The 22,619-nt window shown below is 37.9% G+C and overlaps 1 protein-coding gene across 6 annotated transcripts in view; it reads right to left on the reverse strand.

The window, feature by feature from the left end:
* Positions 1-22,619, reverse strand: part of Dap160 (dynamin associated protein 160) — a 119,590-nt gene that overhangs the window by 81,263 nt on the left and 15,708 nt on the right. For all 6 annotated transcript variants that reach the window (XM_083123348.1, XM_083123351.1, XM_083123350.1 and 3 more), the window contains exons 5-12: positions 21,820-22,308; positions 20,582-20,726; positions 12,508-12,681; positions 9,220-9,449; positions 7,940-8,090; positions 6,857-6,979; positions 4,870-5,008; positions 3,205-3,519 (exon numbers count right to left, since the gene is read on the reverse strand). In XM_083123348.1, coding sequence (XP_082979474.1) covers positions 3,205-3,519; positions 4,870-5,008; positions 6,857-6,979; positions 7,940-8,090; positions 9,220-9,449; positions 12,508-12,681; positions 20,582-20,726; positions 21,820-22,308 — 1,766 coding nt within the window. The remainder of the gene's footprint in view (positions 1-3,204; positions 3,520-4,869; positions 5,009-6,856; positions 6,980-7,939; positions 8,091-9,219; positions 9,450-12,507; positions 12,682-20,581; positions 20,727-21,819; positions 22,309-22,619) is intronic.

Below are 22,619 nucleotides of genomic sequence, written 5' to 3' on the forward strand. Positions count from 1 at the left end.
TATTTATACCTCCGACAAATGCTCCACCCCCAACCACCTATTGTTACCTTTCAAACAGGGAAGCTGTCGAGGGAAAGCAACCGTTGGCTTCCCAGGCTACAGGCCAAAAGGCAATCTAGGCAAGAGCATTTACAAAAATCCAAACTTTTACACATATACTTTCCATTTTGCAGCTGTGTGCATAAAAACCACACAGCAGCAGCGTGTAGGTAGTTCATGAAGGAAGATCTTGCCCTCTCCCCAAAAACTGGGGTGCAATTCATAAAACTTATTCTACATGTTATTAAATAGTACGTGACAATTCTCAGTCTCCAAAATGAAGTGTGCATCTTTAAAACTACTGGTATTTGAATTTAGTAAAAAATAAAAACATATGTGCTCACATATCAAGTGCATTGATGACAAATATTTCTGATGGACAAGGGAAATAATATTCCAATGCCATTCCTGAATTTTACAATTTGCATACTGACTTTCTGGTCCCAATAAGGTGGCGCAAGTAACATTTGAAGTCTCTTGGCCACACCACACACACAAATAGCGTAATTGAGAATCCACTGTGTCCAATTTTGATGTTCTGCTTTAAGTGAGGGTACAGTAAAATGTCCTCTCTGCATAAAGAAATGAAATGTTCAAAGCTTCTACAAGCCACAACTTTTAACAAGATCAGTTTACATTAATAGTTAATCCTGTTATTTTGCCTCGTTCTTCTACCACTTGTGACTAATTGCAATAACACAGTTGAACTACGATTGGATGCAACTGATGAAACAACACTGTCAAAAGAAAGAACAATGCAAAGGCCTGGAATATGAACCTGAAACATTTGTTTAATTGCTGAACGTGATCTGTGACCAAAACAAATGCTGGTTCCAAGTGTAACAATAAAGTAATTCTCAATTCCTTTTGTATTGTTTGTGAATACCTAGAGTCGTTTTCACGTTCAGAAGACACAATGGGCTCTTATGGGCAATGCTTTTCTCATGGGAAATACGAGCACGCTGTTGCCAAATTTCTGGATTTACAAATTTAGCTTAAGTAAAATCGGTACCTGCAGTTTTGCAGGAAATTTTGTAGAGAATACGATGGTGAACACAAAAAACTGGTAACTTGCTTACATAATTTTAGATAAATTAAAAACGCAAATTTTCTGTGAAAACAGAATTTTTACATTGTTTTCATTCCTAACGTTGAAACATGCCGTAAAATTGAAGCTTTCATTATGAAAAAAATTGACACTGTTTTTTAATTGTCATAGGTGACGGTGGTACTCAGAATTTATCAATACTTTAAAGCATATTTGCATTAAAAAATATTCAAATAAAGTATGTGGAGATTTTTTATATTCGTGCAGTAGAAAATGTCGTCGCTGGCCATTTTTTGTTCTGTAATTCCAAGTAAAAACTTCCAGCGACAAAGTTGTGGAGAAAATAATGAAATTATTTTTTATAACCACTCAAAGGTTCCCAGAAATATTACTTCCATGCATTTGGAGTTTCTTTTTAACCCGAACCGCGCGCGAAGTAAGGAGACGTTGCCTGGCCATCTTGAGCTGACTCACCGCAGCATTCCGGCTAATCACCACCAAGTTTTCGAGTTATTTTATTTCCATTCAGTAAAAATATGAACTTCATGCTGTTTGTTATAATAGAATTGAAATTACTTAAATTTAATAATTGACAATTATTTCCAATGCTGTTGTTGTAATCAACATTAGTGCTGTCGCAAATACAGGTTGTTTTCGTTTACATTACTGTCGACATTAATACTGAAATGAAGATCACCTTTCAGTTTCCAACGTACACAAAAATTCATAGACACCATATTAACCCTTGAAAGGCTTTCCAACACGTGACAAAATATGGGGCTTCAAGATAGAAATATGACATGCCTTGCTTGAGTCATTCACGTCTTATCAGTTCACGTGGGCCATAACTCATTTGTTTGTTTGGGTTGCAACTTAATCTAACCCATGTGCCAGGTTCCCCTTACTTGAGTGAGAGATCTGCTTTGGTCTGTTTAGACTTTTTCCCTCTCCCGAAAAAGTGTTTTCAGTTGTGTGAGCTCTCGGTGATTTTTACTTTTTTAAGTGATTTCTGAAGTGTCATATTTGTGCATTACACTCGCATGTGTAGTGATCGCAATGGATCATAGTAAAAAGGGTAACTGTAATGTTCACAGTATAATATTAATATTAATAATTACATATAATTATCATTATATATACAAAATATGTAACACCTTCATTGTGAAGGAAGGTCATCATTTCCCGGCGACATGAGCTAGCGCTGTATTGGCAACACTGTGCGGTTTCTCCATAAGCGCCGTTGTCTCTTCTGAACGTGAAAACGACTCTAATAATAAGTATTTGGAAGTTGATGACCTAAAAAATCTCAAACAATGACCTATAGAATGGTAAAAAATGACCTAAAAATAATTTTCGCTCTTAAAATGAAAGCTTGTTTCTTTCATAATTACAAGAGAGTAATTGAATAACTACACAAAAACCTGCTGCTTGGTGGTTTAAACTACTGAAGCAAAAGGAAAAAAGCAGTTAAGTGCTAATGTGGTTTTCTTTATTTTTACTTCAAGGATTTTCTGTACAAGTCATTCGCCTCCTTTCAGAGTGGCCTTGCATGATACTCAGTCAGCATTTGAAAATACAGTTGTGTTTTGTGAACATCACTTTGTAATTTTTTAATATTGTGACAAACCACAGATTAAAGTGATTATAGTGCCAGCAAGAGAACTTCAAAGTAGGCTTCACACAAAGTATTTTAAGTGCTGGAGGAAAAATAAATGTACCACAATTAATTATTTATCCATTGCCGAACACTTCAGTTAAAAATAATACTGTGCATTTCCATTGACCGTATATTTTATTAATGGCGAACTTGCTAAAAAGAGCATGTCAGGAAATTTAAATACATAAATTATGCTAGCAAATGCATTTGAAATTCATGAAACAACAGGGGAGAAAAATAAACCTCATAAATGAAGAAAAATGCAATAAAAACAGCAAAAACTACTGAAAAATGACCTAAAAAAAAAGGGCCGAAAAATGCAAAATAAAACCACTGTTTTCTGGTTCTGAAGGGAAACGGACTGATATCAGGTTTAACATTGTTTTCAAAGCTCAGAAAAAAACAAAATATGACTTCTCATCAACTTCCGAAGCCTACTAATAATGTAACAAACAATCACCTCTTTCTGCAAGTCGTCCAATCTGTCTTTCAGTTGTTTCAGGGTGATCTGCTTGTTCGTGAAAGTCTGCATGACAACATCTGCTGCACCCTGCTTGTTTGCCAGATTCATCTTGTTCTTAGCCTCCAACTTGGCCTTCTCCTGCGTGAGACTCAGCAGCCGCTGATTCTGCTCCTTCAGTTGGTTCTTCAGGGAATTCATCTCAGTCAGCTTCGTGTCGCGGGTCGCTCTCATCCCGTCGATCGTAGACTTCACGGTCGAGACACCCGTTCGGGTTTCGCTGATCTTCTGAGATAGTTCCTTCACTTTGTCATTCTGCAACAGACAACATAATACTTCAGAATAGAAGCATTCATCTTCTTCTTACGCACGTGATTGACTGAATTGTTGTTTTAAGTTTATGCACAGAAAGGCTAATCGGGACTGGATCTACATTTTACAATGGGATTCAAACCACTGTGCCATGTGTCTCCACCAGGTATCGAACCCAAGACCCCTTGACTACAAGGTGACGACGTTACCATATGGGAGGCCCTGACTTCTTGCACATGTTAGAAAAAACAACAAATTTCTGCTCCAGTATTGTGTTTCTTATGATCAGTAAATATTCCGGTTTACTTTAGCATGTACACTTATCTTCAGATAAAGTGGCACACTTGATAAAATGAGCAGGGTAGCTACTCTAAGAGAGATAACATTTACGTATAATTCCCAGTTCTAAAGCAAAATTTCCAAAAATCGAAAGATAAAAATGACTTCTTTCTAACAATATAATTAATTCATAATTGGGAAAAGAGACATGCGGTACAGAGAAACTAGTACTCACTTATCCGCGAAACTGTTTTTTCTTTGTTCTATCAGTGGCCACTGCCGCCATACTCATTGGAACTTGCTGCACTGTTGCTTGGTGTGCACAAACAAAAGACACACACCAAGCAACAGTACAGCAAGTTCAAACGAGGATGTTTTCAGTGGCCACTGAAATTGATAGAACAAAGAGAAAAAAGTTTCACGGATAAGTGAGTACTAGTTTCTCTGTATTTAATATAATTTAGTTTGTGGACATGAAAACACTGCATCAACGAATTTAATGGGGAGATCAATATTATTCACGATAACAAAGTAGAAACTTGAAAATGTTAATGCTCATGCAAATATATTTAAGAAAATCAGAACACTTTTCAATAACCTTCTGACCATAACAAGACCTACATCTAGAGCAATGTAACACCCAGTTGAATTTCAGTTAAAAAGCACTTCGTAGCTTATAAGATCGAAATGTTTGATTTGGTGACATCACAGGTTTTTCTCTGTCTGCTAGTTTGTACGCTAACTGCTCTGCAAGTGACACTGAAAATAAAGTTTAGCCAAGAGTTCTGCTACATTTTTCATGACAAAAAGCATGAATCTGACTTTTTTGGAGTAAAAATCACTAATAAATACACATAAGAATCTTTCTCAATGTCTAGATTTCATAAGACTTGGATAAGTAGTTGCTGCATTTTTTTAACATTTGTTAAGGAAATTTACAAGGAATTAACAAAGATATCCCATTATCATTAATTGCTAAATAATGAAGACACTTCAGACCAGATAAATAAATAGCAACAGTGCTCCAAGAATTAATATATAAAATCATAGGGAAATGGAAAAGAAGTGGCTTACCAGCTGAGAGAGCTCGATGGACAAGTTCTGGTTCTTGGCTTTCAGCTGCAGAACTTTCTCCTGTTCCCGCTGTCGCTGCTGCTGCAGTTCCTGGCTCCTCTGCGTCTCCCACTCCAACTGGCGCTGCCTCTCCATTTCCCTGCAGGGAGGAATCTCGGTAGAAACTACACCCGTTAGCATGGCCAACTCATCTCAAATTCAATTACAGTAACTTAAAGGAATGTGACTGAAAAAATATGGTCCGATTAACTAGGGTTAAGACTTTTCCGCAATGTGTAACTACTTGAATGTTCTGTTGAGGTAGTTTGCACAACATGTTCAAATCTGGGGTCTTCCATACCAATTGTGAGGTGTTTCATTATCATGATGGAGGACTGTCAAGTCAACCATCATGGTCAAATTAATCTCAAATTACAAAAGACACTCTACTTTCAGACTGTCTCCTATCAGGTGGCTCTGTTCCATGGCAATTTGCATCCATGTTTTACTTCTCAGTTATGCTACCCTACAATGCCTAAACACTAAAAGCAACCTGCATGCCAGAACATGTGTTGTCAACATAGTAACATCAGAAACCGTGTTTAGTCTACTGTGTTGATGACACATTGTGTGAAATATGAACTTATTTTTATGTCTTACTTTCATACTTGGTCCATTTTCTGCTTATAAAGAATACACTGTTAAAAGTGAATAAAAATGTCTTCATTCAAAAGAATAATAAACATATATCCCAAGTTGTTTATAAAACATGAAGAGAGGATACATTTTGTCCGTTGAGAATGTAAATGTTCTATCTCCAAATTGTAACAAAATCAAGATATTTGGGCTGTGGCTATTTAGAATGCAATTGTTTCGTTTCTGCCATCTGATGCATACATAGAACCAATCTTGATACAATGAAGTGTTTTTGGTTCATCTACAAAATTTGGAAGCAGCCACGACCTTATGGCGATTTCCCTCAACCAATTACAAATGCCATCTGAGTACGAGATAAACCACTTGCATTCTAACCTCAGTCACTTGTGGGAGCTGCTTAGAAGTAGTAGTGGAATTTGGTGCTTACCTTTGTTGTACCCTGTGCTTTGCACCATGTCATGAAGGGATATAGGGGGTGCGGAGTTAGGGCCACACACTTTCTTGATCATGGCCAAAGGTGGAGAGTGATGTGATCAGCAGTATTCCCTTGCCACCTTTACCTCCTAGTTTCCTCCAAATACCCACTTAATATGATGCTGGGTGGGCAGCGCAGCAGCTTGAACACGTGGAAAAAAAATCCCCGTTCTATCCCCTTGGATCTCTCGTATGGTAGTCAGCCCCCCTAACGACTGAGCTAGCGTGGCTCTTACTTTTGTCGTTAACAGGCAAAAAAAATTAATATTAATGGGATCAAAGTAGCTGATTGATTGAACTTATTTATTTTACTTTACTACCGAATGGCAAATCTGCAATGAATTTGTTTTCATCTCCATTACAGAACAATTACCTAATATCATTTCTAAAATTCAGTGTTCTATCCGAAATTTCAATAATTAATTACAGCATAAACACGTAACCAAACAACTAATAGTTTTTAAAGAAGCTTCAATATATCAGCATTTGCAATGATGCAAACTTTCAGTGCAATGGTGACAAAGATTTAATTATATCACATTAAAATTTAAGTCTCTTTTGGGAAAAAAAAAAATTGGGACATAAAACATTCACTCTCTCAGTGGACGATTTGACACAAACTTGATTGAACTTCTGGGCATACCCATTTTCTTCACGCCTGGGGAGTGTTCAGACCAAAGAAACCTTTTGTATCAAACTGACATAAGCTGCACATGTCACTTGGACCGATCAATTTTCTCACTACGACGCACCATGCAACCTCAGTTGGTAGTGCATGTACAGTGAATCTTTTTCTACACACTGTTGCTTTTCTCTTGGGTGTGAAGCTCCTCGTTGCTTTGGTCGGAAAGCTCCCCTCGGCTTGCACTCGTCTCACCTTCTGGCAGACTCCCTCTGCTCCTGCACCCTCCTCCGCTGCTCCTCCCTCTCCTGCTCCACTTCCCTCTGCCTCTGCAGCTGCCTCTCCAGCTCCATCTGCCGCCTCCGCTCCTGCTCTTGTCTGTGCACAAAGAACATCCAGATGCAGAAATTCTCTCACAGAGAATGGTACAAGCAAAATCGTCGAGGTCATTATGTATGATTTAACAGTACTTCACTTACGAGTATGATTTGTGTATTTTGCCAACATCATTTATTCTAAAATAAAATATAATTTTATTCCTGTTTGACACACATTTTAGACAATATTTTGACTGTTTCAGTCATCATAAAGTTAGTACAAAATGCATGCCAAGTTAAGCATTAGGCTGCTCACAGATCAGTTTTTCCAATATTCTTTAATTCTCTTTCTTATGTTGCTTCTGTTGCATTGTAATATATTGAGCATTCTAGATGAAATGATTCTACATGTTTGTTTTGATTGTGTGTTGTTACTGAAATACTGAAAGACACTTTATATCTTTAATTTAACACTTCCTTTTGTATTTATTATTTTTCATTTGTCTAATTTGAGAGGTTACATTTCTTCTTTCAATTTAGCATTCATTTGCAAAGTCCACAATATAACAACATGAATCATATGCAACACATGTTTACATTAAGTTCTATGACTGGTTGATTTGGTTAATTTTACTTTGCTTCTCGGCCACTTTTGGCTAATTGCGAAGAAGATGAGGATCAGTGATGGTACGCTGAAATTGCTGAAGGGACCCTCACAAAGAACACCCATGCTCAGGCTGGGATTCGAACCCGAGACTCCTGGCATCGTAGCGTGATGTCACATTACGTTCTAGATTGATTGGAATTGATTAAGTTCAGGGAAGCATTAGTATTACACATGCCTATAATATGGTTTCAAGAGTAGTTAAAATGTTCCTCTCAATTTAAACTTATCAAGCCAAAAAAAAAAAACATTCTGAAAACAGTCTGAGGAGAGTTTCACAACTTTCCATTTGACAATCAATACAGATATTTAATGAGAAATTGTGAACAGAAAACAAAAACATTTTGAATTAATTACCTTATCTTCTCTCTCTTTTCTTGTTCTTCCCTCTCCTTCCGCTCCCTCTCTTCCTGCTCTTTCCTCTGAATCTCCAAGAGAGCCTTCCTCCGCCTCTCCAGCTCTGCCTGGCCCTTCTCAAAGTTCTCTTTCCGTTTGTCTTCAAATGTCACTAGATAAAGAAACAAAAGGTCACAGTTATACTTACCCAATGAAACCCACGTCATGAAGCACCATGCTTTTCTAGGGATGGGACAGATTAATCGGTACTTTATCGGTATCATATCGGTGTATCACTAAAATTACCGATCCGATATATCTAAAAATATACTATAATTTAGTGTAAAATTTTGCAATTTTGTTATACATTTTATGGACAATCTCAATGCCATACTTTTTAAAAAAGTAAATGTCTAAATATGCAACTTCTTTTGTACTGCAGTCACCTGGAAAGAAATATTTATTAAGGAGGTCAATGAACCATTCAAGGTTCTTCAAGTACCATTTGGGATTTTATATCGGATCGGTAGAATATCGGTTATTGGTATCGGTAAATTTCATATTGGTACTTTATCGGCCAAAATTTCATATCAGTCCATCCCTACTTCTTTGTAAGTTTCTGAGGAATACTCCAACTGCACATGATGCAGTTATTGCAATGACCTTCACCATTTTGCATGCTTGGCAGTTGAAAATCACACATTTTAAACACAAGATGGGAGTTTAGATTTGCAAAGGAGAACCTCCATGCGACAAAAAGTTAGTTTAATTTAAGCCAATTTGGATGCATCATGAATGTTCATGTTTGTGACAAATATTCAAACATTTCACTACCGATGCTAATTGTGAAATTACATTATGACTACATAGACAATTCAGCAAAAAAATGCATGCTCGACCAGGACTTGAACACAGGTCGTTTGCATACAGCACCATTGCTCTACAAACTGAGCTACCGAGCCAGTCCTGGTTTTGCCTGATTTTTTACTCTTGCTGTTATACCTGTGTGGGACTGTCAGTGTTACTGCAACAGAATATTTTGCCTAAGGTAGGGTCCATATTGATTTTAAATCTACATTCTTGTGTTGTACAGATTAAGAGCTCCCATGCAGCAGAATTGTTAGTGCTCTCACCTTTGGTGAAAGCAGTCCTCTGTTCAACCTGGGTCAGAGTTCCATTTCAGTGTTAGCAAAGAATCATGAGGACAATTGGGGAGCTACTTGAATGCAACATTAGCAGATTCCAGTCTTGAAAGCCAGGAAACTGTTATTCCAAGAGACACTCCTTTATGAAAAGCTTACCCTGGAAATTAAATGCATCCTTCATTTCGCCTGGTTCCACAAAGCTGGCAGACCCTGGAGTGCCGGGTTTCAAACTCCCTGTCCGCTGGCGACGGAATGTCGGAGGCATGAGCTCGGGTGTCAACGTGGCTGGCAGCTTCTCCCCGTTCTTTGCCATGTCACACAGATGCATGGCCAAGACAAATTCTTCACATGTCAAGCGACCATCTGAATCAACATCTGACAAGGCCCTGTGTGTATGGAAATAAATCTCGGTAATTACTCTATTGCTGTGTGATTTGTATATAGTACCTTATAGTTGCCATGTGCTTAACATTAACACAATAAACACAAACATTAAAGCATGTGGCAACCAACACCTTCCAACTTTGAATATTCTATGAATTATGTAAAATAATGGAAAATACATTAACTATAATTCAATGGTTCAAACAATTTTCCAGTGCTCATTTTTAAAATTTTTATTAATCGGAAATCAATCTACGAGAAAAATTATTGTAAAATGGCAAGAAGCCAAATGCCCAAGAATTAGAATAAATCTTTTTCTTTTAACTATGCAGTACAATAATTTTGCTCACTTTGGTTATTTTTGCAAGTCTGAATCTTTTTCAAAACTAAAACAATAGGCAAGATAACATTTGCAAGATGCTGATTGATTGAGTCCACTTTATGGACAGATAGTCTAATTGGGATTTGACCTGCCCAAACATCTCTGTTCTTCCACATCCTCCATATTCACCTGATCTCCGTAATAGATGAATAATAGTTTTTCTTGTGTATGCATTGCTTGCATTGTAGAATTATTTTCCTGGCTTGTAATAAAACAGTTTTTCTTTGTGACTTTTCAGGATGACTAAAGATACAGTTATAACAATGGTTAGTAATTTTTTAAACAAAAAGAATCCATTATATAATGGATGTTGTCAATGTTACATTGTTGTAATATAGCAACTTAACTGTGAAAAGAAGCAGTCTGTTTTATTTTTATTTAAAATTATGAATTCCAAATATCATCAGGTAATTCAAATTCATCATTGCTTTCACAAAGTCTCTTGATGTTTTCTGTTACATTAAATTTTACAGATGGTGGCTTACTCCATTTGTGAAAAAGAAAACTCCATATTGGATCTATGTTACCATTTTCATTATTTAATTTATTCCAGTGTTCTTCTGCAATGAACGAAGCTTCCCAGACATTCAACTCTGTGTTTCCCGTTAATCTTTTTAATCAAATGCTTCTCTTCGATGATATGAGTTGACAAACCTGTTCTTGGGTTTAGATTTATAATGTCCAAATCGTGTTCATGCCATCTTATTGCCATTTTCCTTGCTGTTTGTCCCACATAATCCTTTGAACATGAACAACGTATATTATATATTCCTGTGGTTTCCACATCTGGTAGAGAGTTTCTCATTTTGAATTCATTAAATGTACATTCCAAACTTCTTGGTGATTTAAAAACAATTTTGAAATTAAAACTTCTACAAATTTTTGCAATTTTATGTGAGAATCCCTTGTGGAATGAAATGCATACAAATTTCTTTTGAACAGATTTTTCATTTCTTTAGTTTTTTTGCGACTTGTTTTTTGATTTGGTTTATTCTGTTAGTGTGAAAGCCATTTTCTTTTGCTATATTAAAAAGCCTTTCTTTTTCATTTTTGATATCCTTATTATTAGAACATAGTCTTTGTGCTCTCAGGAAAAAAAATAAAAATTTGTTATCCATTGTTGTACGCGAATGTTCTGAATTGGCATGGATGTATTTTTCCCCTGCTAATTTTTTTTTCTATGGTCTGATGTTTGAATTGTCGAGTCAGTTGTCTTACAATGAAAGAAATTACATTGTTATTCATGGGTTCGCAAGTGAATTTTATGTGACGATGTGATTCATTTAACAATTTAAATACATCCATGATGGTGCTCTCATTTTTAGCAATAATTAGCACATCATCTACATATCTGATGTAGAGTTTGAAATCCACACCTATCTCATTAACAATTGGAGATTCTATGTAATGAAGGAAAATGCTGGAGATGATTCCAGATACTGGGTTTCCCATCGATAGACCATTACTTTGCTGATAGATTTTGCCATCTAATATAAAGTAATTGTAATTTGCACATACAGTAAACCATCAAACCATTTCCCATGATTCTACTGGGTTAACCTTCATCTCAATAACCCATCTGTGTAATGCATCTGTGGCACCTTCTATTGGGACACTAGGATATAAATTTTCAACATCAAAACTTGCAATACGATACTCATTATTCCAAACAATTTTTTTTTTTTATTTCTGTTTCACTTCATATGCATTTTTAACACTGAATGGTGTTTGTTGTTTAATTATAGCAAGCCTTTCAACTAAATATTTGGATAGTTTGTATGCAGTATGTGTGAAAGTTGCAATGATGGGTCGTATTGGAGTTCCCGGTTTGTGAGTTTTTGGTAGTCCAAAGGCAATCGGCAGGGTTGAATGATAACAATGATGAATTTGAATTACCTGATGATATTTGGGATTCATAATTTTAAATAAAAATAAAACAGACTGCTTCTTTTCACAGTTAAGTTGCTATATTACAACAATGTAACATTAACAACATCCATTATATAATGGATTCTTTTTGTTTAAAAAATTACTAACCATTGTTATAACTGTATCTTTAGTCACAATGAAAATAAATGTCTGATGAAGGGAGCGTGTGTTCTCCTGAAACATCACAAAGAAATTTGTTTTCTTATGCTTGTAATAACCGTAAACTACAGGAAAATAATTCACCTGATCTGTCATTGCGTAGTTTCTTTCTGTTTACCCATCTGAAAATGCTGCTGAAAGGGAACCAACATCAATATATTCTATCAATCCAAAAGGCTGTGGCAGATAAGCTGAGAAGCATCTCAGAAAAGGCTTTCTCTGCAACTACTTTGACAGGACCAAAGACCATTAGTTGTTCAGTTAAATATATTATTATTCACAACATGAGATCTGGAACTTTTCTGACAAAGGTTACATATATAATGTGTGTAATACAAATTGTGTCCAAGCTCTTGAGGAAGTCGCATAAACTTGACGTAAAGGTACATTTTTAAAAGAAGTGAACATCACCTTTCTGAAAATTCGCAAACAATTGGCAGGAAATTCCTGGAATCTTTCCATACAACTTATCTTCTAGGGAAATGATTCAAATTGTAGAACAGAATGACAACACAGATCTGTGTTACAGATTAAACTAACGATTAGTAAAGATTTAGGACTCAAAATGCACAACTGCACTCTATACTTACCACACCTGGGCTAATATCTTCTGAGGCAGTTGAGTTTGTACCATAATATTGCGTGCCTGTGGACCGGAAAGGTAACTGGTTCGGGCTCTGTCATTTGTATTGAACAGTTGGGTATACTTCAACTTCGACTGGTGAGGCACAGCCCATTCCTGCAGTGGAGAGCTCATAGACCCACTGGAATTCACAGAAATACTACATTCATTACAAATATTTATGATGGTGGAATTTTACATTGCCACATTATAATTTTCTAGTATAATCAGGGTGGCTACTCTAGAACCATGATAAAATTCAAGTACAATTCCCGGTTTTCAAGGTGAACTTTCCAAAAATTCAAGCAGATGTATTCTCTATTTCAACTTTACGTATTACAGCCTCTCAACATCCACACACAAATATCTTCATAATATAAAGGGTCTATGTGATTCCAACATCCAAAAATTATAATTTAATTAAATGGTATACGTAATGTAATTAAAATATTTAATTTAAGGTGCTGGGTTTCTTTTACACTCAGAGGCGCAACCACGAATTTTTGTCTGAGCGGGCGGAGAGAAAGTGCCAGGATAAACGTACTAATACTAATAATAATAATAGTCTTAATAATAATATTACTCTAACATTATTATTATTATTATTATTGATTTGTTTTATTTTACTTCGCTTCTTGTGCCACGTTTGGCTAATTTGCAAAGATGGGGATGAGTGATATGATGAAATTCATTTTTCATTTAGATAGTTCGGCACCCAGGGCTGACTCCCGCCTCCTCCTAGCTATGTTTATAAACTTGATAAGACTAAGAAAAGCAGGAATTGCGAGTGAAGCGATGAAGAAAATTTTACAAAAATAATTTTTATTTGCATTCTCTTTTTCTCTTCTTCTTCCTTCTTTTCCTTTGTCTCTCTCTCTCTCTCTCCCTCTCTTCCTTCTTTCTCTCCTTACTTCCCAGAGAGAGAGAGAGAGAGAAAGAGAGAGCTATTTTCACGTCTACGGAGAAAAATTCAAGTAGAATTCACGCATAATTCCCGGAATTCCCAGTAAGTAGCCACCCTGATAATATGCAATCATTGCGACACTAATAAAGCACTGATGTAAAATTCCTTACACCTACAGTTGTTCCAGCCAAAGAATGGACTTGGAAATTCTATTTTTATCTTTTGTCGAAAGCCAAGGAGGGTCTTATGAGTCGCTGAACCAATTGGCTTTGTCCAGTTGCCGTGGTGAGGTTTTGCCAAATTTTTCGTTTCAAGCCATTTTCAAAACAGGTGGCATCTCAACAAGGCAAAGCACGGCAAAGTCTAATGGTTGCTGCAGCACATCAGGCGAATGGGTCTCAGATTCCTCTCCCTGAAATGCGAGCGATGGAAGCAACACCGCTTTTGCCCCCTTGAACTGGAGTCGGAAAGTCTGGGTTTCCTGAAGTCCATTCTTTGGCCGGGTGGACTTTACATTCATTCTACTGTAGCATGTCATGAAGGCACATAAGGAGTGTGGAGGTATCTTGGATATAGAGAATGTGATATGATCAGTACTCTGTTTCAGGTGCTTTTTGTCTCCAGATTGCCTTCAAATACTCACTGATTGGAGGCTGGGTGAGCTCCAGAGCAAGGATATTTTCAGAAATTTCCTCACCCGAGATGTGGCATGGTAGCCAGACACCCCAATCTCTTTGCCACAATATTGTGTCCTTCGTTTTCCCAATCGGGAGAAAACCACACTCATAAATCTAGGGGTGTAGTGAACATAGGCACAGGAAGGCTAGTTCGGAAGCATCTTGCCACTATGCCTCTCTCTAAAACAGGATAGAGAGAGGGTGGCTCAGGTGGAGGTTCTTCCCTTGCTCCCTTGAGCGTTTCTCAAGAGTAGCGAAACATTTGGTTCAGTTCCTTTCTTTTTTCAACCTTCCTGTCTTCATCCTTCCCTCATATACGTGCCGCTGGGCGATGCAGTGATCATACCCAGAGGAGGGCTGGTTGCCGATAAGACGAAAAGAGGGAAAAGATATGGTAACGCTTTGGACTGTCAACTTTGACACACGTTGTGGTTTCGGCAAGATGAGGGATGGGGTAAGGGCACTATTCTGTGGCAAACACAATACAAACTGGGCCATCACAATTATGATACTCGACTGATACAGAAACAAATTGCAAAAGTTTCCTAACAACTTAGATGATTAGTTCCAATAGTTCATTCATCCTTAATCAAAGTGAATTGATTTAAATCAAGATTTAAATCAGGTGATTTTTTTAAAAAAAATCATTCATTTAACCCTTAATACACCGCACGGTCTGACGAAAGTAAGCCCAGTGTCGCCAAGGCTTTGAGCGGGAAATTTGAATTCGTATACATAATGGAGAAAAATCGTAATAACTCTGGCACTATGGGACCAATCTACTTCGGATAACTTTTGTTTTGCAGGCAGAACATCAGTGCATGCAACCATGTAAAATTTGGATGCCCCAACCGCGGGAGGCTTACGGGCGGGGGCTGCATCCCAATGAAAAAATCATAAAAATATGAAGTTTGCCCCCTCTTCTCCAGCTATTTTGGGGAGAAAACCGGAACTTTTGCTTTTTTTTTTTTTTTCAAACAATGGACCTTCCGCAACAGAATGAAACTTGATTCATGTTCGTGGGTGCAATACAATTTGAATAATAAGGCAAAACGTAAAACTCTAGCGAATTTTAGCCAATTTGCATATTATTCATAAAATTGTTATAACTGACACTATGGGACCAATCTACTTCGGATAACTTTTGTTTTGCAGGCAGAACATCAGTGCATGCAACCATGTAAAATTTGGATGCCCCAACCGTGGGGAGCTTACGGGCCGGGGCTGCATCCCCCCAATTTCAATGAAAAAATCATAAAAATTTGGAGTTTGCCCCCTCTTCTCCAGCTACTTTGGGGAGAAAACCCGAACTTTTGTTTTTTTCATTCGCACTTGCATCTTGTGTAGCTACTGTGAATCTATTTCTCCCTTTTGACTCGGCTCTTTGTGGAAATATGTCCGGAAGGAAACGTTTGTGCGTTAGGGAAATCGATGAGCTGTTATATGATACGAAGTGTTTATGGTGAGGCCATTGTTAGTCCTAACAGAGGAGGGAGGGAGTCTTTGCAATCCTTTCTTTTGTCTATACTTCTGGATAGACGCATGCTTTAGACTCATGCTTTTGGCCTCTGGCTATCGTCAAGCTTCATTGCATTTCTAACATAGAGGCGACAGAAAGCTGACACTGCCAAACCTCATCCAATCCCCTCTCTCCTTGCCCTACCCCCCACCCCTGCCACTACTTCAGCTCGATCACCAGGTCTAAACAAAAAGAAGAATGTGTGCCTTATCAGTACTAAATCACAGCGTTGGAAGCTTGGAGGAAAACAGCATCGTAAATACCAAGCATTTATTGTGTCTGTCAACTGAAGAGCGAACACGTGTTTGGGTGAGCCCAAACACGTGACATATTCCGAGAAAGGAGGGGGTGGGGGGATTTGGAATTTTCGAAACACAATTGCAAAACATGTTCCCGAACGAACTGTCAGTGCTTCAACCTCAATATACAAATATAAGTGTGGCAAACCCTCGATAATTGTACCTAAAGCTGTTTGTAACATATGTGTTACAGCGGCTACAAGGGACATACTTTTTTTGTAACATATGTGTTACGGCAGCGAACTAAGGGTTAAATCACATTAAATAAATAATTTACATAATAATGTACATATGAATTTTGTAGATATCAGAATCACTTTGGGTGAAAGCACATTAACCTCGTAATCACTGAATGGCATCTACTACGCTCAAAGGGAAAAAAAGGAAACAGAATAAATGCACTGTTGGAGTGAAGCTCATGGGAAAGGAAATGTAATATGTAAACTGTAAACACAGTTAAATCTCTCTTGATTTAAAATTCAATGATTTTTATAGGCAAAAAATAGCAAACATTTTGTGTAGAAAAATATGCAACGTACTAATCATGGTAAACCGTAAATAATGTCATTATCATTAAACTGTAAATATACATGGCATCTGATATTTTGCACATTATCATTAAAAAATTGCTAAAATTCAGCTACAAAGACTGTAAACGTATTCTAAGTTACAATTATAGAGTACATCCAGAATGTTTCATTTTCACTGGAAGAAACGCTCCTGAAAATATTATAGTTTTAATAATATACTCAACAAACATTTCCATGGTAGTTACAGTATCAGAAATAGAAAAATGTATATTTACACGTAATTTTAATTTACTTTAATCAAACTGTTAAAATATTTTACAGGACCGTTTACTAGAAAAAGCCCTTCTATAGAAAACATATATCTATACATATGGTGCCAAAAACATGCAAGCAATATTAAGCATTTTTTTTAAATAAAAGAATCTGATTTAAATAAAAAAATAATAATCAAAAATGATCTTTACCCACCCTGTCCCTAATGGATGTTTGAAATTTTTCAGTTGAAGATTATGCACACACAAGTTCATTGGGACTGAGACAACACTCCGAACCACTAAGTACCTATACTGGGTACTGAACCTGGGACCATTTGATTTCAAGACAATGATGTTAGCACTAGCACACACATTAGGCCCCTTAATGTGTGTAACCAGGTGACTCCAAAAGGTTCTGCCTTAGAAAAATAAACTATGTATTTAGACATTTACGTCACCTACACAGATATATGAATTACACTTTCATATCCACAAGAATAGAAAAATTGCCAGAATTTTGCACCAAATTACATGCCACGTACATAAATATTTCTGCAAAATTATTGGTATTGTGACAACATTTCTGACTATCATGGATTTGTGCAGGAAACACAGTATATATTGGCCTGCATTAATGAGACTGTCAATTAACCTATTGGAGCCCAAGGCCATTTTCACAGGTAAATCTCCTTGCTGCCCTAGCTGATTTTAAGCAAAATGCAGAGTTTCAATTAAATGAGTGTAGATCAGAGGCTAATTACCCTAGAGAAATGAATGATATAACATTGTAGGCGGAATGAACCAGAGATTCAGACTATATAAAATTTATGCAAATTCGGCGTATATGTGGTGGGGGAAGGGGAGAACCCCCAAAATTCCAAAATTTCAGGAAAAAATGGGGATTTCCCCCCTCCCCCAAAGAAAAAAATTCCATGACAGTGTCGACATGCACATGGAAATTATCGCTGGCATGTAAGGAACACAAAAATATTTGCATTATTATCGTATGACCAATGTAACGCGAGTTGTACCCCAAAAGGAATGGTCAGCACGCCACTGATTCAAGCTTCAAAATGCAGCTTTACCCTGAAATGACTGTAGCTCACAGGCTAATTGCCCTACAGAGATGAATGATACACTGTTGTACGCGGAATGAATCACAGACTCAGACGATATAAAATTTATGCACATTCGGCATATATATGAAGGGGGGAGGAGAAACCTGCCAATTTTTTTTTAAAAAATGGGGTTTCCCCCTCCCCCACCAAAAAAAATGACATGAAAAGGTCAACATGCACATAGAAATAATCCCTGGCATGTAAGAAACAGAAAAATATTTGCATCATTATCATATGACCAATGTAATGCGAGTTGTACCCCCAAAACGAAAGGCCTGCGTGCCACTGTCTCAAGTTTCAGATTTCAGCGAAATGAAGGGTTACATTGAAATGACTATGGCTTAGAGGTTAATTGCCCTAGAGAGATGAATGATATACTGTTGTATGCGGAATGAATCACAGATTCAGACGATATAAAATTTATGCACATTCGGCGTATATTTGGAGGGGGAGGGGGCAATCCCCACAAAAATATTTTTTTTAAAAAAATTAGGATTTTTGTTATGAATTCTCAGTGATGAATTTCGTGAAGGTCGTCCATCCACGTCTGTTGTTGCCAGTAATGTTGATGCTGTGCTTGAAATGATTGAGAGAGATCAGCATGTGACATACCATGAGATTCAGGCATTCTTGAACATTGACATGAAAGCAATACATACGATTTTGCATGGTCATCTGAATTTACGGAAACATTCAAGCTGTTGGATCCCACACAACTTGACCGAGGCTCAAAAACAGGCTCGTGTAAATTGGTGTAAAGAATTGCTCAAAAATTCAACCGAGGCATGTCAAATTTGGTGTACTACATTGTTACAGGGGACGAAACTTGGGTCTATTCATATGAACCTGAAACTAAACAGCAATCCACTGTTTGGGTGTTTCAAAGTGAGTCGAAACAAAAAAAAAGTAGTTTGTTCGAGGAGTGCTGCCAACCAAATGATTGCTTGTTTCTTCGGTTATACCAGACATGTGGCAACAATAGATTTAGAAGATCGAAGGACTGTAAATGCTGAGTGGTTTACAACAATTTGTTTGCCAGAGGTCATCAATGAATTGCATAAAACAAACTCAAATCGTCGCATTATTCTTCACCACGATGCCAGTTCCCACTCAGGACACCAAACTTTTGATTTTTGTCCAATAAAAATGTCGAATTAATGACTCATTGTCTGTACTCACCTGATTTATCACCTAATGACTCCTTTTTGTTCCAACACATGAAAAATAAGATGTGTGGTGAGCGATTTGTGTCACCTGAATCAGCTGTTGACGTATTCCGAACAGCGGTTTCTGAGGTATCAGCTTCAGAGTGGAAAAAATGCTTTCAAAATTGGTTTGAGTGTATGCAAAAGTGTATCAATCTTAAGGGTGAATACTTTGAAAAACAATAAAGCCATTCCCAGAATATCACATGTCTTTTTTCATATTCATTGCAGAAACTTTTCCAGCAGCCCTCGTACAATAGCCAGCTTGAGTACGTTGCCATGGACATCGCAGAAATTTCCCTCAGCTGGTGACTGATGTATGTTCGTCAACACGTACACCTCTCTCTCGTCTTTCCAACATATCACATCCATCTCCTCCAGCTCATCTCGGATTTCATCAGAACAGAGATCACTCAGGGCAGCCAACATCGACTATAAGCCTTTTGGGGACACAGCAGGCACAGACGACACTATCACACTTCACACATAACACGAAGGAAGCAAAGATGATAAGAAAGTCTTGGAAAGTGTCACACTTCACTCAAAAAATCTTTGACACTTGGGCACAAAACGAGTCTCACAAATGCACAACCTTCCTGGAGGAAAAGCTAGAATGTAGTGAAAAAAGTGCATCAATTCTTGCAGTTACTTCCAAATTCTATATTTAGACAATGCAGGGTAACCTTTGTAGCCACTTGTGAAACACTTGTGCTCAAGAACAAAGGCTTTTCCTCAGCGTGCCTCGAACTTCCATTCAAACGACGCAGTTTCAACAACCTCTCTTCCCCCTCCATCAAGCCCCAACCCCCTCTTGCATCCGCATGGAAAACATTCCTCTTGACCTCGGGCACCGATAAACAAACTTCCTTCGAATGCAGTTTCCAGGGGTGAGGGAAAGGCATTGCTTTAGAACAACAAAGCCGGCCTTCCTTTGTCGGCAAAAATTTTCCCTTGAAAAAAGATGCAAAAAAGAAGTCGCCTTTTCCTGCCATTTTCATGAAAAAAAACGTGTAACAATCATTTCTGTTAAATACATGTGTTAACAATATGAAGAAAAAAATCAGATTGTAACAAAAAATAGCGAAGTTATAACGTAAAAACTACGACCTTGACAAAGCAGCTCAACCGACATGATTGAGCACTCGAGGGTTACCTAAGAGCATCTCGATCGAGATGATCGGGCACCAAAAGGTTAATCTCTCCCATCTCTGACATACAATTTACTCAGAGAAAGGCTTTGAATTGCCAAAGGGAAGTTGAACATACGTTAATTGAAGGACTCGAGAGTAAACATGGTCAGTGACATTTTGGTCATTATTGAGTTTCTTAAGCAGAAAGGTCTTTAGAAACTATATTGTAGATATATTGTTTTCGTGTTGTGTTTACCAATTTCAGAAGGGTTCAATGAATGCAATGCAAATTGCACATGACATTACATGCAAAAATTGCATGCTTTACTTTGTAAATCAATAATGAGCAAAATGTCACTTACCCTGTTTTACTCCCGAGCCCTTTAATTAACAACATGCTACTTACGGGGATTCCAAGCTTGTGATCGAGGCTGATCTCTGTGACTTGGCATCAACTGCTGGTGGCACAGGAGGAACAGTTCCTGGCACTGAAGTTGCCATTGGCCCCATCGCACCCGAAACAGGGGCCGCAGAACCAGGTATGCTGGCACCTGTATTGAAAAACATAAATCTTAGATGGAATAAACCGTAAGCCATTTGAAACAGTTTTCTCTACGATAACTTTTCCAAGTCTTAAAATACATATATATTATTTTTGGTATTGAGAAAATTTGTTTTGAAAAATCATAAAGAACAGCTGGTCTAAGCAGGTTCTTACTCTTCAAACATAGAAATTTAAATTCAGTGTTGCCACTGTTTCATGTTTGAGCCTAAATAGTATTATTTCAAAATTAAAATACAGTGTTATATTTCTTGAAAAGAGTGCTTAGAAGGCTTCAAATCTATTTTTTTTAAAAAAAATCAAGATATGCAAAAGACAATTTAATAAGAAATATCACAAATATATAATAATCACTCAATATCAGTAATTAAATTTTAGCCACGGATTGTAAATTCTAAATTTGTATAGTGGAACCACGCCACGTTAGCTTCACTTGTGAACAAAACTTTCTACGATTTCATGTAATAATTTTTTTTTCGCGAAAATACAGGCATTGCAAATGACTGCCCCTTGTGTCAGTGCTGAGAAAGTGCAAAATTGAGGGTGTTTCGCTCCCACCCTCTTACATTTTACCACAAGATGATGTGGAAGAGATGAAAGACATAGGTCGGGTCCCTCGGATGGTTTACTTTCTCTTGTTTGAAATATGTCTACTCCTGAAATTGAGATGTTCTGTTTCCTTTCAACAAAATCAGGGTGCTGTGCTGGGTTTAGTACTATTGTTAGCATCGGTGATGTTTACACCGTGATGTTTACTTTTTAAGTCTGACCTGGCAACACTGCCCCGAGCCCCGACAACGGGTGGGAAGATGCGCATGCGCAAATGCTTTTCGCCGAAGGATCTTTTCCTTGTGGTCGATCTATACACAAAACAATGTTTGATATTTAGTTATGAAGCGTTTGTTTTATTTTGTAACATACAACAGGGTTTATGTGAACTGCCTTCATTTAAAATGGAACATTTCTACATAAAATATTTTCTCCTTGCCTTGCATATATTGACTCTCATACTACCAAAATAGCAATTCATCCCACCTTTCCCCCCCACCAATTTTTCCTTAATTTCTTTGTCTTCCACTTGCCTGGCATCATTGGCAGTTGCGGAGCAGGAGCCACTTGGCCGATCACGCCTCCATTGGTCAACGAAGGAGCACTCTCAAACATGCTGTTCAGGGGCAGCATACCGGCTGTAGCTACCGGAACGGTAGGTGGTGGCCCGGTGCTCATGGGGAATCCGACGGGAGGTGGGGGCACCATGGGAGGCCCCGTGCTCACGGGGAATCCAACGGGAGGTGGAGGCACCATGGGAGGCACCACGTTCGGCATCATGCCCCCTGCAGATGACACCGGCATGCGGGGTTGAGTGACGGTCATCGGGGGGACCATGCTCATGGGTCGCATGGGCATCGGTGGAATGACGTTTGTCGGGGCCACGGTGGGGATGACGGCGCTGGACATCATGCTCCCTGCGGCCATGGAGGAGGCAGCCATGTTGACCGGAGCCACCACCCTGGTTGGAATGCCAGGGGGCGGCTGAATGATGCCACCTGCAGGGAACTGCTGCGGAGGCACTGAAAGAAACAATGCAGATATTAGAGAATGATCGGAAATTACATGTCTTCAAAATTTGAAAAAGAAGGTAATAATAGGTTACATCTGAAGCAGTTTTCTTTGTTGTACACCTCAATGATGAAGCTGGTTTCGGCATGAAGTTTCAAAACTGTGGAAAGGTCGGGGCCATCTCCCACAACATGATAGCAATCAAATTACTTGTGATAAACTTTATTGCATCAATATAAGCATTAATCTCTAAATTCACTGACCAAAAAAAAGTACTGCCCATCTGTGCTTTGCACCATACCATGAAGGCGTATAAAGGGTG

Source organism: Lepisma saccharinum, chromosome 6 (genome assembly GCF_977018435.1).
Source record: "Lepisma saccharinum chromosome 6, izLepSacc3.1, whole genome shotgun sequence".
Lineage (NCBI taxonomy): Eukaryota > Metazoa > Arthropoda > Insecta > Zygentoma > Lepismatidae > Lepisma > Lepisma saccharinum.